Source organism: Miniopterus natalensis, chromosome 20, assembly GCF_054644295.1.
Source record: "Miniopterus natalensis isolate mMinNat1 chromosome 20, mMinNat1.hap1, whole genome shotgun sequence".
Classification (NCBI taxonomy): domain Eukaryota; kingdom Metazoa; phylum Chordata; class Mammalia; order Chiroptera; family Miniopteridae; genus Miniopterus; species Miniopterus natalensis.
In genome coordinates this window covers 27,063,547-27,078,279 of record NC_142100.1, presented here as the reverse complement: position 1 = coordinate 27,078,279, position 14,733 = coordinate 27,063,547, and the positions used below count along the sequence as shown (strand labels likewise).

General features: G+C 62.4%; 1 protein-coding gene across 1 annotated transcript in view; it reads left to right on the top strand.

Annotated features, from left to right (window-relative positions):
* Window positions 1-8,193, top strand: part of TMEM132D (transmembrane protein 132D) — an 85,559-nt gene extending 77,366 nt beyond the window's left edge. Inside the window, exons 5-9 of the mRNA XM_087828807.1 lie at window positions 258-401; window positions 4,703-4,908; window positions 5,469-5,742; window positions 6,573-6,764; window positions 7,009-8,193. Coding sequence (XP_087684933.1) covers window positions 258-401; window positions 4,703-4,908; window positions 5,469-5,742; window positions 6,573-6,764; window positions 7,009-8,193 — 2,001 coding nt within the window. The remainder of the gene's footprint in view (window positions 1-257; window positions 402-4,702; window positions 4,909-5,468; window positions 5,743-6,572; window positions 6,765-7,008) is intronic.
* The last annotated feature ends 6,540 nt before the right edge of the window (window positions 8,194-14,733 follow it).

Here is a 14,733-nt window from a genome sequence, read left to right as displayed (position 1 = left end):
TGCAGAGACAGGTGAGACCTACTTCTGGTCTTGGGCCTCAGTTTTCTCCATCTGAAAAATGGGCTCGTATGACCTCCCAGCCCCCATCCACTCAGGACCCACAGGAATCCTGTGACAGTACCTGGAGGAGGCCTGAGTGATGGCACGTGCCTCCTGGGGTTGGCACGGAGCTGCATGAAGGGCAGGAGGCCCTCGGGGAGGCCGGGAAGGTGGCCATCCAGGGGAGGGACATGATGGCCGTGTGCTCGGTCTTCCAGGAGGTGGAGATCCTGAACACCGCGGTCCTCACGGGGAAGACGGTGGCCGTCCCGGTGAAGCTGGTCTCCGTGGAGGAAGGCGGCACCGTGACAGACCTGCTGCAGTCGGTGGAGTGCAGGTCATCTGATGAAGACGTCATCAAGGCAAGTGACACCTCCCTGTCCCTGCGGGAACCCACTGTCGTGTCAGCGTCCGAGTGCGTCGGCCGGCGGGGGCCTCTGAGTCCCCCGGGTCACCCCGTCGGGTCTGCTTATCCAGCCGCTGTGTCGGGAGGTAGAAGGAGAAGCGAAAGAGAAATTGCCCGGAGAGGGGGGCTGGTCTGGGATGATCCGGCCTTGAGTGTTTGGTGCCTTGGGCATCTCCCCAGCCCCGGGGAGGCTAAGGTGGAACGCGGGGACCAGCACCCTGATGGGGGTTACTGCCCCCCGCTGCCAGGCAGGGAGGGGCGGGTGGGGAGCCAGGACTACACTGACCGGTGTGTGGCTGCTCCCTGGGGAGATTCCATGGCCCAGAGGGGTGTCACGGCCCAGTGACCCAGCTTTGTCATACCGGCCGTGATGGAAATGGAGCCACAACTTAAACTTAGCCCAGAACCCGAGCGATGCAGACACGGCCTCGGCACGTGCCGGGTGTTAAAACCCAGGGCTGTTGGCGGGGCGGGGACCGTCCGTTAAGTAGGAGCGAGCGTCCTTCTTAGAAACTCAGTCAGCACATGAGGCCCTGCGCACCTTCGTAGGAGTAAAGGAATCGTCGCGTTTATGTCTCGATCCGTAAATGTGAAGCGACAGCCTCCTAACCTCGCTCCGCAAATGACAATACCGAGCCGGGGGCCGGCCGGGAGGAAACGGAGACGCGGGAGGGGAAGGTGCTGGGACCGAGCACTGGCACGAGTGCAAATCACAGCACCGAGCAGGAGGGTGCCGCTGAGGAGTCGCCCAGCCCAGGCGTCCATGGTGCCCAGGTTAGAGGACCCCGAGTTAGCTCCCGGGCGTTAGGGCACGGGCGGGCCTCGGGAACACGCCGCGCGAAGGAGCCAGACACAGGAGGCCGCCGGCTGTGAGTCCACGTGTGTGAGTCGCAAATCCACGGACAGGAGCCGGTCAGAGGTCACCAGGGGCTGGGGGCCGGGGCCGAGCGGCCGCTGGCTGGTGCGGGGTTTCGCTCTGGGGTGATGAAAATCACATTAAAACTCTGTAAACACATTAAAAACCCCTTCATTGCGCGCTTTCGAAGGGTTTCGTTACGGTGCGTGGATTACATCTCAGCAAAGCTGCCACCGGGAAAGCCAGGGGGTGAGAGTGAAATGCGCCGAATGTCCTTAGTGAGCCCCTTCCCCGTGGCGGGAGTGTCCCCCTTAGGAAACCGCAGTCCCAGCCGTAGAGAAAGCCGACGATGTCCCCAGCTAATGCCTGCACTTTCAACAACAGAGAAAATGCGTTTTTCCAAGAACCGTCGTGACTTTGCAGTTTTCTGTTAACGCTGAAGTTGTCATTTTATCCCTGTGAATATGGCTGTTATTTTCACCTTTCGCTAAGAGCCTGGCTGTTTTAGAAAGCGGTAGGAGGAGAAAGTCTTGGGGAATTCAGTCCCCCCGCCCCGCTCCCGCCCAGTTTTCCTGACCTGCCGGGGGCGGGTGCTTCTGAAGGCCCACGCAGGGCTCACGAGATATCGAAAAAAAAAATTCTGCTGCAGAGCCTGGGCGCGGGCTGGATGTCGTCTGCGGTGGGTCGCGGGGAAAGTCCTTTGTGAGGAGCAGGGAGGAGGGTCGCCGGCCTGGGCGCTGCAGTTAGGGACCCGCGGCGGCTGGGGGAGGGGCGGCCTCCGGGCGAGGGACGATGGCAGTGGGAGGAGACCCTGTCTGTCCAGTTGTTTTCGCTGTTTGTTTTTATTGCCAGTTGAGAGATTTAAAAAAAAAAAAGTCCCAGCACTTTCTTGCATTTTCTTTCTTCTCTGTTCCCAAAATTTAAAAAAATACCATGAAGTCAGCCGTTGTTCTAAGTCCGAGGTTGCAAGTTCAAGGACCTTGGGTGGTGTGTGGCCTTAATGTGGTTCGATAGGGGCCAAGATTTAAAATTCTGGGATTGATACGTTAAAATTTATGTTCAGCCCGGCCGGCGGCTGAGCATCAACCTGGGATCCAGGCGATTGGGGTTCGATTCCCGGTCGGGGCACGTGCCGGGGTTTCAGGCTCGATCCCCAGTCGGGGCAGCCGATCAGTGACTCTCATCACGGATGTTTCTCTCTCCCCCCCTCTCCCTTCCTCTCTCTCTGAAATCAATGCAAATATATATTTTTTAAAGTCGCGTTAAAATAGGATTTGCGGCTGCTCACGCACGGCGGGTGCCTGGCTCGCTGACCCCGTTTTTCAGGCGCGGTGGCCCCACAGCTGCCCTTCTGCCCGGGGGGGGGTGGTTCCTGGTTCACACCTGACCCACCTGTTTATGTAGATTTGCCCTCTGCAGCCATCTGGGTGTGAGGCCCCCAAATTAAACTGGAAAATTTACCAGATAGTTTAGAAAGGACCGTACCATAAACAGAAGGCCGCTGTATTTGTGCCTGAGGGTCAGTCAGGAGCACGCGTGGCCGGGCTGGGGACTGTGGGGACGACTCCCCTGGCCGCGTCGCCCGAGACCCCTGCTCACGCCGGCCGCCCTTAGGAGATGGCGCCGGGGGTGGCGGTGGGTGTAGATTCCTCAGGTGTCACCGTGCGGGATCCCCCGGAGGCGCCCCGCCTCGGAGCACGTCCCACGGTGTCTGGTGGGTCATCACCGCTCAGTGGGAGCGGCTAGGAAGGCGCGAAACATCATTAATAAACCACGTCGGGGCGGCTTCATCCCAGAGGCAGACGCCCCGTGTCCCTCCTGTCTCCCTCGTAGGCCTGTGTGCTGCCACTGTCACTCTGCCGCGAGACGGGGACACGTAATTACACTAACAGCTTGTGGAGAATTCCCCTCCGAGGGAAGCTGAGTGTGTCCCAGAGGGAGGGGCCGAGCCCTTCGGGGTGCGGGGGCGAAACGTGTCTATTTAAAGATCCAGTGGCTCTGCCTGGGAACCGCGAGGGCTCGTGGCATCGAGTCCTGTCCCGAGATGCCCAGAGCGGCGTCGCTTGTGATCCCCACGAGCTGGAGATGGCCCCACGGCCGGCAGCAGGAGAGAGAAGCCCGGTGTCGGATGTTCACACACGAAGCGCTTCTTGGTGAAAGCCCAGTGAGCGTGGCGGCCTCCACACCCCCGAGAGGGAACAGGCCACACGGTGGCTTCTCCGTGGGGTCCTGGGCGGCAGAGGAGTCGGAACAGTGGCTAAAAGGCGGGGGGAGGGGGTGGCAAGAGCAGCCGGGGCTGCGGGAGACCGAGGGGTCTGGACTCTGACCTCCTGGTGGACCATCTGTGAGCACACGGGCCTCAGGCCCCACCACGGCTCTTAACAGGCACCACGGAGGTAGGTAAAGTCACCTCCCATTCATTAGCCCGCGTGACACGTCCCTGGTGGGGAAGGGACACCGTGTCTCAGTTTGTCATCTGGAAAATGGGGTCGCGGGGCCTCCCCACCCGACTCCCGGGGGGACTCTGGGCTGGGGCGCGAGGTGCTGAGCGGGGCCGTGGGCACAGCGCATGATCCGTTGTAGCCACGCCTTCCCCTGTCGCCAATGTTGTTAACGTTATTTATTATTTAGTCTGGGATAAAAACTAATTTCAAAGAGGCGACACCTGGATTGAGAAATGGATGCAAATAAATAATCCTTTAGGCCACAGTTACGCAGGGGAGGGGCCGGGTTGTAATATCCTCAGCTCTAGCTCTTAAAAAGGAGAGAGGAAAACATGAGAACATAAATTTCCCCTCGAGTGTTGGTGATATTTAAATAAGATTTACACGCGTGTGGCTTTTACGCAGAAAAAAGGAAATGGCATTAAATCCACATAAGTACCCGGCCGTGAGCGTCAGGGTCGGAAACACCAGCCGTGGCCCCGTCACGGGTCCGACCGAGGGGCCCGGGGGTTGTGACGAATGGCTCCTTCCGCCCTCGGCACTGTGAAGTGGGAGTTAATAAATCATCTCCACGTGTTCACTTGGTCGTGTTTTAACCAGAGGGAAGGAGCAGGTCTCCTCGGCCCCCCGACACCGTGCAGTTCCCGGTTCATCTCCGGGGGGTTGGAAGGTCTAACCCTCGAATGAGCACAGTGACGGGGGGGGGAGGAGACGGTGGTGTCCGGGCCTGGAGGGGACGTCCCGCCCGCTGGCTCATCTCAACCGTCCTTCCCGCCCAGGATGCACTGGGGGCCTGGCCGATCTTGGGGGGCTGTCCTGTCTTCCCTGGAGCTGGGCCCAGCCATGCCCCATGGCAGGAAAGACCTCAGGACCTGGGCCACAGAAACGCTTTCCCTGGCTGGCCGTGGGCCGTGGGCCACGGTGGGAGCTCCGGGCCTCCTGCCTGTCTCCCCACAGGTGTCCGACAGGTGCGACTACGTCTTCGTCAACGGGAAGGAGATGAAGGGCCAGGTGGACGCGGTGGTGAGCTTCACCTACCAGCACCTGAGCGCCCCCCTGGAGATGACCGTGTGGGCCCCCCGGCTCCCGCTGCACATCGAGGTCTCGGACGCCGAGCTCAACCAGGTCAAGGGCTGGCGGGTGCCCATCACCCCCAACAACAGGTGGGTGTGCCCGTCGGGACCCCATCAGGACCGCAAGTCAGTGTGCGTGGTCTGAGGGGCACCGGCGGGGTTGGCAACGTGAGGCGTGGCTGCGTCCGGAGGCTCGGCATCCGCCGCGGGCGGGGCCTCCCGCTCCCGGCTTTGGGCGGCTTCGTGGCGGCTTCGTGGCAGCTTCGTGGCGGCTTCGTGGTGGCTGCATTCCTCAGGCTCCTCTCCTGAGGATCCAGACCTTTGTCCTGGCCTCTCAGCTCCACAGAAAGTACCTCTCCTCTTTCCCAGTAATTCCCACAGACGTCCCGGGGTTAAGTCTACCTACTGTGTGTGCATGGCCTCGACCTGATCGCGCAGCCGAGGAGACCTGTTGACTGGAGCTGCCTTGTGGCCCGAGGCTCGTGGGGAAGGACCTCGTGGTCCTTGGCAGGTCTCCCCCCACACGGGTGACCTAAGGGCCCCAGTTGCTCACTGGCTGTGGCCACGCCCAGGGTCTAGGCACCTGGGCCTCTCCGTGGGGCTGCTCACAGCACCTCAGTGTCCACTAACCTGAGCTGACCCTTTGCCAGGCCCGCTGGGGACAGCGAGGAAGACGAAGACGGTGAGAGGCGGGGCCGGGGCTGCGCCCTCCAGTACCAGCATGCCATGGTGCGCGTCTTGACTCAGTTTGTGGCCGAATCGGCTGACCCTGGGGGCCACCTGGCCCACCTGCTGGGCTCTGACTGGCAGGTGGACATCACGGAGCTGGTGAAGGACTTCATGCAGGTGGAGGAGCCCCGGATCGCCCAGCTGCGAGGGGGACAGGTCCTGGTGGGCCAGGAGCTCGGGATGACCACCATCCAGGTAAGACGTCCCCAAAGGCAAGGACGCTCCTCTCTTCTAAAGGACGGCCACGAATCCCCTGGATTCCTAAAGGACTGTTTATGTCCAACAAAACATACCTGGCCCGTAGACGAGGGCCTGCAGCCTCCGCAGCCGACTAACCCGTGGAAAGGCCCAAATTCCTGCCATCGACTCATAGCTGCCCTGGTGTTGATGCCAGAACCCGAAGCCGAGCTGAGCACGCCCCCTGAGCAAGCGCCACCTCCAGGTGGTCAGGCTGACCAGGGCAGAAAGGAGATCAGGGTGTCACCCTGGGGGGACTCACAAGGACTCAGCTCGAGCATTGCTGCTCAGTGCGCCCCAGAATGTGGTGTGTGGGCTCCCACGTGGGCTCCCGTGGCACACTGGGGGCTCCGTGGCACCCACAGCTGGCTGGCAGGTGTGAGAGACGCATCGGCCTCGAACCAGCACGTTGAACCCATTGCTCTCTGATGCTGGGAAGACTTTGACAACACACTTATGTAAAATAATTTTAAACAAAACCTCGCTAATACTCGCGGAGACGAGCCACGCCGCGGGAGAGCCGTAAAGTCCGCGCTCGGACGGGTGAACGATCCTCCCTCCACTCAGGCCGGGGCGGGGAGGGGCCGGGCCCCCGTCCACCCCTTCACCTCCCCGCCGTTACCTGAAAGCCGCAGGCGCTCTCACAGCAGGTGCGTGCTTCGGAAGGAGGCGCGAGCGAGACGCGCGCCCGTCTGTCCCAGCTGTTCCCCGCGGGGCGTCCTCCGCGCTGTCCGAGGGACCGCTGGGGCCGCGGAAGGTGTCCTCTGCCATGTCGCTTCTGCTTCCAGATCCTGTCACCCCTGTCGGACGCCATCCTGGCTGAAAAGACCGTCACGGTGCTGGACGAGAAGGTGACCGTCACGGACCTGGGGGTGCAGGTGGTGGCCGGGCTGCTGCTGTCCCTGCAGCTCAGCCCCGGGAGCAACAGGGCCATTTTCGCCACGGCCGTGGCTCAGGAGCTTCTGCAGAGGCCGCGACAGGTACAGAGGCTGGACGGCGCAGGGTCCCTGCCGTCATTGTCATTTCAACATTGCCATTGTTTCCTTCGGTTCCACATCATTGTGAGGATTCATTCTCTCCATACCCTTAGCTCTGCTCGCCTCTTATTGCCACGTGGCTGAAAGCTTCTCCTTAGTTGTCCTGTGACTTGTCCACGTGCCTGTGACTGAGACGTGGCGCTCACTGCGTGCGGGGCACAGGTTCACGGACTCGCTTTCCCCACAGGAAGCAGCCCTCAGCTGCTGGGTGCAGTTCAGCGACGGCTCCGTCACGCCCCTGGACATCTACGCCACCGGAGACTTCTCCCTGGTGGCCACCTCCCTGGACGAGAGGGTGGTCTCCGTCCACCAGGACCCGGACTCCAAGTGGCCGGTCATCGCCGCGGAGTCCGAAGGGCAGGGCGCCCTGGTGAGGGTAGAAATGGTCATCAGCGAGTCCTGCCAGAAGTCCAAGCGCAAGAGCGTGCTGGCCGTGGGGACCGCCACCCTCAGGGTGAGCTTCGGCCAGGGCGACGCCCACCCCAACACCAGCGACAGCCGGCACGCGGGGGCCGGTGCTCACCTGGAGAGTCACGGCGGTGACAGGACACCCCACAGGCCCTCGCAGGAGTGGGGCGGTCCGGGGGGCCACGTGCTCAGTAGCGCCTCCGTGGCCACCGTGGGAGGGAGCGTGGCCACGACAGAGAGGTCGGCCTTCAGGAAGAACCGGGGCCGGGAGAGCCTCCCGGTGGGTGTCGGCAGCCTGCAGACCATCCCCACCGGCCTCCCCAGCCTCCCGGCCCAGGCGGAGCTCCCGGGGCGTGGGGGCGACGTGGACCAGAGCGACCCCACGCAGGCCCCCAGGGGGCTGAGCGACCTGGAGATCGGCATGTACGCCCTGCTGGGGGTCTTCTGCCTGGCCATCCTGGTCTTCCTCCTCAACTGCGTCACCTTTGCCTTGAGGTACCGGCGCAAGCAGGCGCCCTTCGCGGAGCAGGAAGGGCTGAGCCACTCCCACGACTGGGTGGGGCTGGGCCACCGGGCGGAGCTGCTGGAGAACCACGTCCCCTTCGTGGCCTCGCAGGACGAGCAGGTCACAGCCTTGGACGGGGGCCTGGACCTGGAGGAGGGAAAGTACCTGCTCAGCACCAACTCCCAGAGCAGCGTCAACGGGCAGCTGTTCGCGTCTCCAGGACCCACGGTCGGCGACGGGGACGATCCAAAGAGCGAGCCGCCCACGTCCCCCACCTCCAGGAGGAGAAGGGTGACATTCACCACCTTCAGCACCCTCTCCCCGGAGGACAGGGGCCCCGAGGCGCATGCCCCGGTGAGGGGTGGTGAGGGAGACGTGGGCTGGGTCTGCCCTGGCCTGGCCCCGGGTGAGCGCTGGGACCCACACGGCTACGTGGACAGGCTCTGTGGAGACGCGTAGGCCACACGTGCGTGGACAGTGGTTCTCACTCACCTTTCGCCTTTAATTTGGGGACCGGTGGCCCTGGGGGAGGAGTAAAATGACAGGACAAGACACAGGTGATGTTCTCAGCAGAGCCCCAGGAGACAACCCTGGCTCAGCCCACGGCCCAAGGCGGCGTGGACACGTGCACTCCGATGTCCGGTGTCCACGGCCAGGCGTTCATCACGCGTGGAGGAAAAATGGGCCCTGAATCTGAGCGTCTGAGAGCTTCGGGGAAAGAGCGGCCCCTCCCTCTCCTTAATCAGCGGGGCTGGAGGAGTGACATCCACGCGGCTCCACTTCAGCGTCACAGGCGAGGGAGGAACCCTGACCTCTGACCTTGGGTCGAGCAGAAGCAGGTCGCCGGGGGCGTGAGTCACGGGACCCGGAGCGGCACGTCTCGCCGTGAGCAGGGTCAGAGTCAAGGGGGGGCCTCGCCAGCTCTGGGAGGCCTGGTTGCCCGTAATTACCTCCCGGAGACTGGGCCAGAGCCGGCGGCACCTCAGACTCAGCCGTCTCCTCCAGGGCAAGTGGGCCTCGTACCTTTGTAACTGGACACCCAAGGGAGACGGACAGACAGGAGCCTCCGAGAGAGCCAGAGCCTCTCCCCCATCACCCGGGGACTCAGGCCTAGACTTTCAATCAGGGTCAAAGGTCTGGCTTGGGTTTTAGCCACTGCCCAGTGTCTCCCCAGAGGCCACGCCTCTCCAGAGGTCGGGGGTCACTGGGGGCAGCGGGCAGTTCCCAGCATTCGGGAGTCTTGCCTGGGTCTCTGTGTCGGCTCCCAGGTGGGGGTCACCGAGAGGCCCCCCAGGTGACCTCACACGCTGTCCTTGGAGACGCTGGTCTCAAGGGTAGACAGTGATCACCAGGATCCACCCCGCTTGTCCCCGCTTCTCGGGAAAGGAGGGGGCGTTTGTGATGCCTGCACAGTGACATCGGGTCTCCTGCCCGTGGCTGTTGTTGAGACACGTGGGTGTCCGTGTGGCCTGTGCAGGGGGAGGAGCGTTGGGACTCTGGGTGTGTGAGGTCGCCGGGCGGGAAGCCTGTTCCCAGGGGCACTCGGAGGAATGTAGCGCCCACGACCTCGGAGACGGGCGGGACCGGCGCCCGCTCGCGGGACAGGTCCGAGAGCACACAGTCTGGTCAGTCCTGCGAGGCTGGGGTGGCCTGAGGTCAGCGTGGCCCTGAACACCCCTGACACCCCTCGGAGGTGAAGCCTATAAACAGGGAGTTGGAGGGAGAGCTGAGGGGACTCTCAGCCCCGACTGGCGCTCGGGCCCAGGGCAGGGAGCAGGGCCCTTGCCCAGCAGAACCCGAGGGCTCCGGGGGCAGCTCAGGGCCATGTCCCAGGCCGGCGCCCTCTCCCTCCGCTTCCCGGGTGGCTTTCTGTCTCTGCCCTCCGGTCCCTCTCCCAGGCCCTCCCTGGCTCTGGCTCTGTGTCTCTGTGTCTCTCTGAGTGTCTCCCTCCTGCTCCACCCCACCTTTGTCTCGCTCTCTGCGGTGGCTGAATTCTTCTCAGAGGACGCTGTCGACCCCTCAGTTTACACTCTGACACCCAGCGCTCGTCCCCCGGCTCGGACACTGCAGTGCAGCCACCAGAAGCCGCTGGCTCCTGTCCCCAAGCTGACGTCCCTCGTCCACCTGGGTGACTGAATGTCGTCCCCCAGCTCCTACGTTCTCGCCCACGTGCTGTTCCATTTCCTGCCCCCCCCCCCCGTCCATCTGGGAGCAGAATGTCCTGTAGGTCGTAGGGTGTGACATGTATTTATAAACCCGCCGACTGTGAACACAGAGCCTGCCCTTGGCGTCCGGCTGACCCCTCTGAGGGGCTGGCGTCAGTGACAGATGGCGGTCCCCGCACTGTGGCTTTGGTGGCTGGAAACCCGGATTTAAGGGTCCCGGCACAATGCAATTACACTCCCGCACAGTGTCCCGCGCTCTGCAGCGAGACAAGGATGACAGACTGCATTGTGCTCCGAGTATCTTTCCTTCAGGACCTGAAGGGCTTGCAGATAAATCACACACGCTCACTAAGAGCCTGCTGATGGATGGCGGTGGGGACAGCCGTGGCGGGGACAGCTGTGGTGGGGAGAGCCGTGGCTGGGACAGCCGTGGCAGGCCCAGGGGAGCCGTGGCAGGCGTGTCCCCAGCCCCCTCTGGGCCTTGGAGAGGGGAATGGCCTGGTCCTTTTTCAGGATCTCACCCACGGTCAGATGTCAACTTCCTGTGGCCACGGTGACCCTGGGCTGGGTTAAAAGGTTGATCTTCAGGTTCCTGTGGTGGCGCATCCCCAAGACCTTGCCCCAGAACAAGGCAGAGGCGTGAAGTCCACATCCAGCTGTGGATGGTGTCGAGTGCGCCAAGTGGTGCTTACTGAGCACCTACTACGTGTGGGAGGTGTGGCAGGTTCTGGGAGCACCATGCCCCCCACTGTCAACACCGTGCAGCTAGTGGGGGGGGGACAACACCAAAGACAGTTTCTAGGTCACTGTCAGTTTCCTGACGACAAAGCAGGTCACAGAACAAAGGCTGAGTCAACACGTAGCACGTCGCCCATTTTACCTAAAAAAATAAAAATAAAAATCAATCCGGGTGTCTTTCCTCTCTTGAAAGTTCAGACCCTCTGGCAAAGTGGGGCTCAGCCCCTGTTGTTTCCAACCGGGCTCGGTGGGTTTGCCGCCCTCGCCTCCAGGCGGATGGGGGTTCCCCACCCAGCCACGGCCCCTCCCCGCCCAGACCGGCCCCCTGACCCAGGGCGGAAACTCCCCTTTTCTCCAAACAGGGGTACAATTCTCCCAGACATGTCTCTCCGCCAGAGTTGGGGAAACAGACACAGACGGAGGGAGCTGTGTTCTCATGAGAATCGGGAACAAGTCTGCGGCTTAGGGGACAGGGAACGTCCCCGCGTGTCTCCCAGGGACACACAGGACGCCTGTCCCGCCACCCGGGCGCCGGGACCTGGGGGAGGAAGGGGCCTGAGAGGCTTGACCCGCGAGGTCTCCACCGGGCGTCGCCTCCCTGTGAATACAGCCAACAAGCTGCTTGTTTCTCTCGCAACTGTCCGGTCTCCCAGTTTCTGCCGCCTGCGGGGCCCCTCCCGCCAGTGGGGTGCCCACCTGTCGCCTGAGACCAGACCCGGAGCCAGCGGGAAGCGGGCTCATCGGCGCCCCCAGGGGCGGCCACGGCTGGTCGCGGCCTCTCCTTGCTCTGCACCTGAGCCCCCCGCAGCCGGCCACCTGTCCCCTGCTGTGTACCCGTGACCACAGCCCTACCTGGGGCCAGCAGCCAGCAGGCATTTCTTTAGGTGGGCGGGTGGGTGTTAGATGGACAGAGATCCGGAAAGCTCAGCCAGCGGCCCCACAAGCCTGGTCACCCCGTCAGGCCCAGGGCGGACAGGGGCCGCCCCAGGCAGGCGCCAGGCCCGGGGGTGAACTGCGGGGGAGGTCGCCCGTGGGACGCGCTGGGGGCGGGATTCCACCCGCGCCCCAACCGCCGGGTGGGTCACTCCCGGCACCGGAGACTCCTGTCTCGCTCCAGCACTGGAAATACTTGCAAAATATAAATGCAGGCTTTGAAAATGACTCCCAGTTGGTCTCCACACCGGTCAAATAACAGACACGATCAATATGAGCAATTAAAATTTCCCGCGCGCGCCGACGGGTCGCCGGCCCAGCACAGAGCCCAAGGCTCACACGTGGATCCATAGACCGGGGCGCGGGACCGTCTATTACCGCAGCGGCCCCACCCGGCTGGCCCGCCTCACGGTGGTTGAGTGACTGTGGCGGGACCGGGACACGGGGCTTTGGGGACCCTGGTCTCTCAGAGCCACTGGTGTCCGGGCCCCCAAAAGCCAAAGGGATGTTGTCAGGGTCACGGGGCTGGCTCGCGGCACACTCAAGGTTGGAGCTTTACTGCTGACTCCCGGCCTGGGTTGCTGGTTGCGGGGTTGCATCGGCCCAACACCATTTCCTGGGAGCGCCCCACGTTCCCTGGGGGCACCTCCCTTCGCTGTGTGCATTCTCGGTGGGACAGCGAAGGCAGGAGGCTGGCCCTCGGCCCTGGAGACCAAAGGCGGCCTGGGGAGTCCCGGCGCAGAGCCGTCCTCCTCTACCGGGGGCCGGCTGCCAAAGCTGCCCACCCTCTGCCCCTTTCCAAACTCCCCAGTGATTCTGTGGGGTCCCCGTGGCCTCCCAGGAAGCTACATTTTGCTCGAATTAATGAGAGTCAGTTTCTTGCCTGAATCGAGCATCCTGGCTCATAAACTACTCTTTCTATGATGCAGAAAGGGTCTTGGAGTTGGTCCTCGTGGGGCAGAGCCCGGGATTTTCTATTTTTCAAAGCTCCCTGCCCCCCCCCCTTAATTCTGATGTGCAGCCGGATCTGGGAGCCCGCTCCCAATGTGAAGGTTTTATATCTTAATTCTTTCACTTCGCCCGGTGCCCTTTATCTTCATGCCAGAAGCCCCAGCGAACGTCCCGTCTCAGGCCATTAATAGGCATTTACAACTCCCTGTCGTCGGGCCTCCCTCCAGAGCTGATCGATAGCCGCCCTCTCAGCGTTTGGCATCCTCTGCGTGCGCTGGGCGGCCTCCCAAGGTCAGAGCCGGGCAAGGAACCTTCTGCTTGGTGAACAGCACGGCCTGCGGGCCTGGGCCTCAGCTGTTCTGCGTTAAGCAGCCCTGGGCCTGCCGGGGATGGTTGAGGGCGGCCCTTTGCTCTGCCCGCGTCGCCCGGGGCACCTGGGAGCCGCTGGGCGCGACGCTGTCGGGAGGACCCAGGCTGAGGGCTGCAGAGGGGTGCAGAGGGGTGCAGAGGGGTGCTGAGCGGCTGGGCCAGGGCAGACGCCTGCTGGCCCCGGCCCTGCGGCCTCCAAGGACAAATGAGCTGGGAGGACCAGGCTCGCTCTGTCTCGTATGGAGCCTACACGCAGCCACTTAGCTGCCTCACCCAGGGATCCCCGAGAAGAGAAGGGTTCCTCTTCAAAGCCCACCCCGCGGTGCCCGCTGCAGCTGGACCTGCACGTTTGCACACGTGCAGCTGGGGCCATGCTCGGGTTCCCTGCCCGGCTCTTTGCAGGGCCTGCAGACGGCCCTGAGGTCCACAGCGAGGCCTGGACGCAGAGTCAACGGCCCTTCTCTGGATTTAGGACCAGCTTCTCGGCCCCCCGGTGACCTCCCGCGGCCCTGGCCTCCAGGCGCCCCTCGCTCAAGAATCAAAATTCCTGAACAAAGATCCCGCGGGCCAAGCCCAGCCGCGTGCTGCCCCCTAGCGGTGAGCGGGAAAACCTCGCTCCACCTGCCACAGCCCAGACCCCGCCCCCAGGGCTTCCTTGAAAGGGTCACCGGGCTGGGCAGTCACAAAATGACCAGAGCCGGCCACAGCGGGAGCCACTGCCTCCCGAGCAACGCAAGTCCCTTGGCAACAGACCCCAGGGCCCGTCTTCAGCTGGCTGACGAAATCCAAGCAAAAGCTTAGACTGGAAATGACTGTAATTCTCCCTCCCCCCCCTCCCCTTCCTTCCAAGTTCCGGGACTCAGAGAATTACGGATATTAAATACGGCGACTGCGGCTGCCCGTTGTTGCCCGGAGCGCGATGCGTTAGAGCGGCACCTCCCGCCCCCCACCCGCCCGAACGGCCCCTTGGTGCCCGCCCGGCGCCCGGCGCCCGCACTGTGCTTATTGTTGCAGAGAGAAGCCCAGAAACCAGCCCGAGCATTAATCACTTCATTTATTTCAACACAATATTTGGAACCACTTCATTAAATGTGCTCGGAGGGCCCTGTCATTTCTTCCCTCCGGCCGCATCTGTTTCCCACAGATAATACGCCCCGCAGAGGGCGCAGACGGTTCCCTCCGAAAGGGATGGATGTGATTTCACTTGATTTATAGGCTGGGGGGAGCTTTCCTCTTGTCTCCCCTCAAAGGAGCCAAACGGCATGAAACATTTCATTAGCGAACTCACCCAGGCGGCTGGTGACTAAAGGGCTCCGGCAATTAAGCCGTTGTTCTGCTGGATGAAAGAGACACTGTTTGGCGGTTCCTTTTGTTTTGTTTTTGCTGGAGGGGGACGGCTCCTCCAGGGAGAGCGGCTCTGACAACGGGGACGCCGGGTGGGCAGCTTTTACCCACCTGACGGACAGCGATCCTCAAGTCCCCGGCAATCTTGCCTCTCAGTCTAAGGAGTGAGCCGAAGACGAGGGCCTGTCTTATCCGGGGAGTGCTCTTCTTAAAAAAAAAAAAATATATATATATATATATATATATATAATGTTTTCATTTATTTTTTTTTAGAGAGAGAGGAAGGGAGAGAGAGAAAAACATCAGTGATGGGAGTCATTGATCGGCTGCCTCCTGCAGGCCCCCGACGGGGGTCAGGCCGAAACCCGGGCCTGCGCCCTGACCGGGAATCCAACCGGCAACCTCCAGGTCCACGGGATCGACGCTCAACCCCTGAGCCACGCCGGCCGCGCTGCTTTTACACATTAAGTGAGTTTGTCCCTCCTCCCTGGGAGATGCT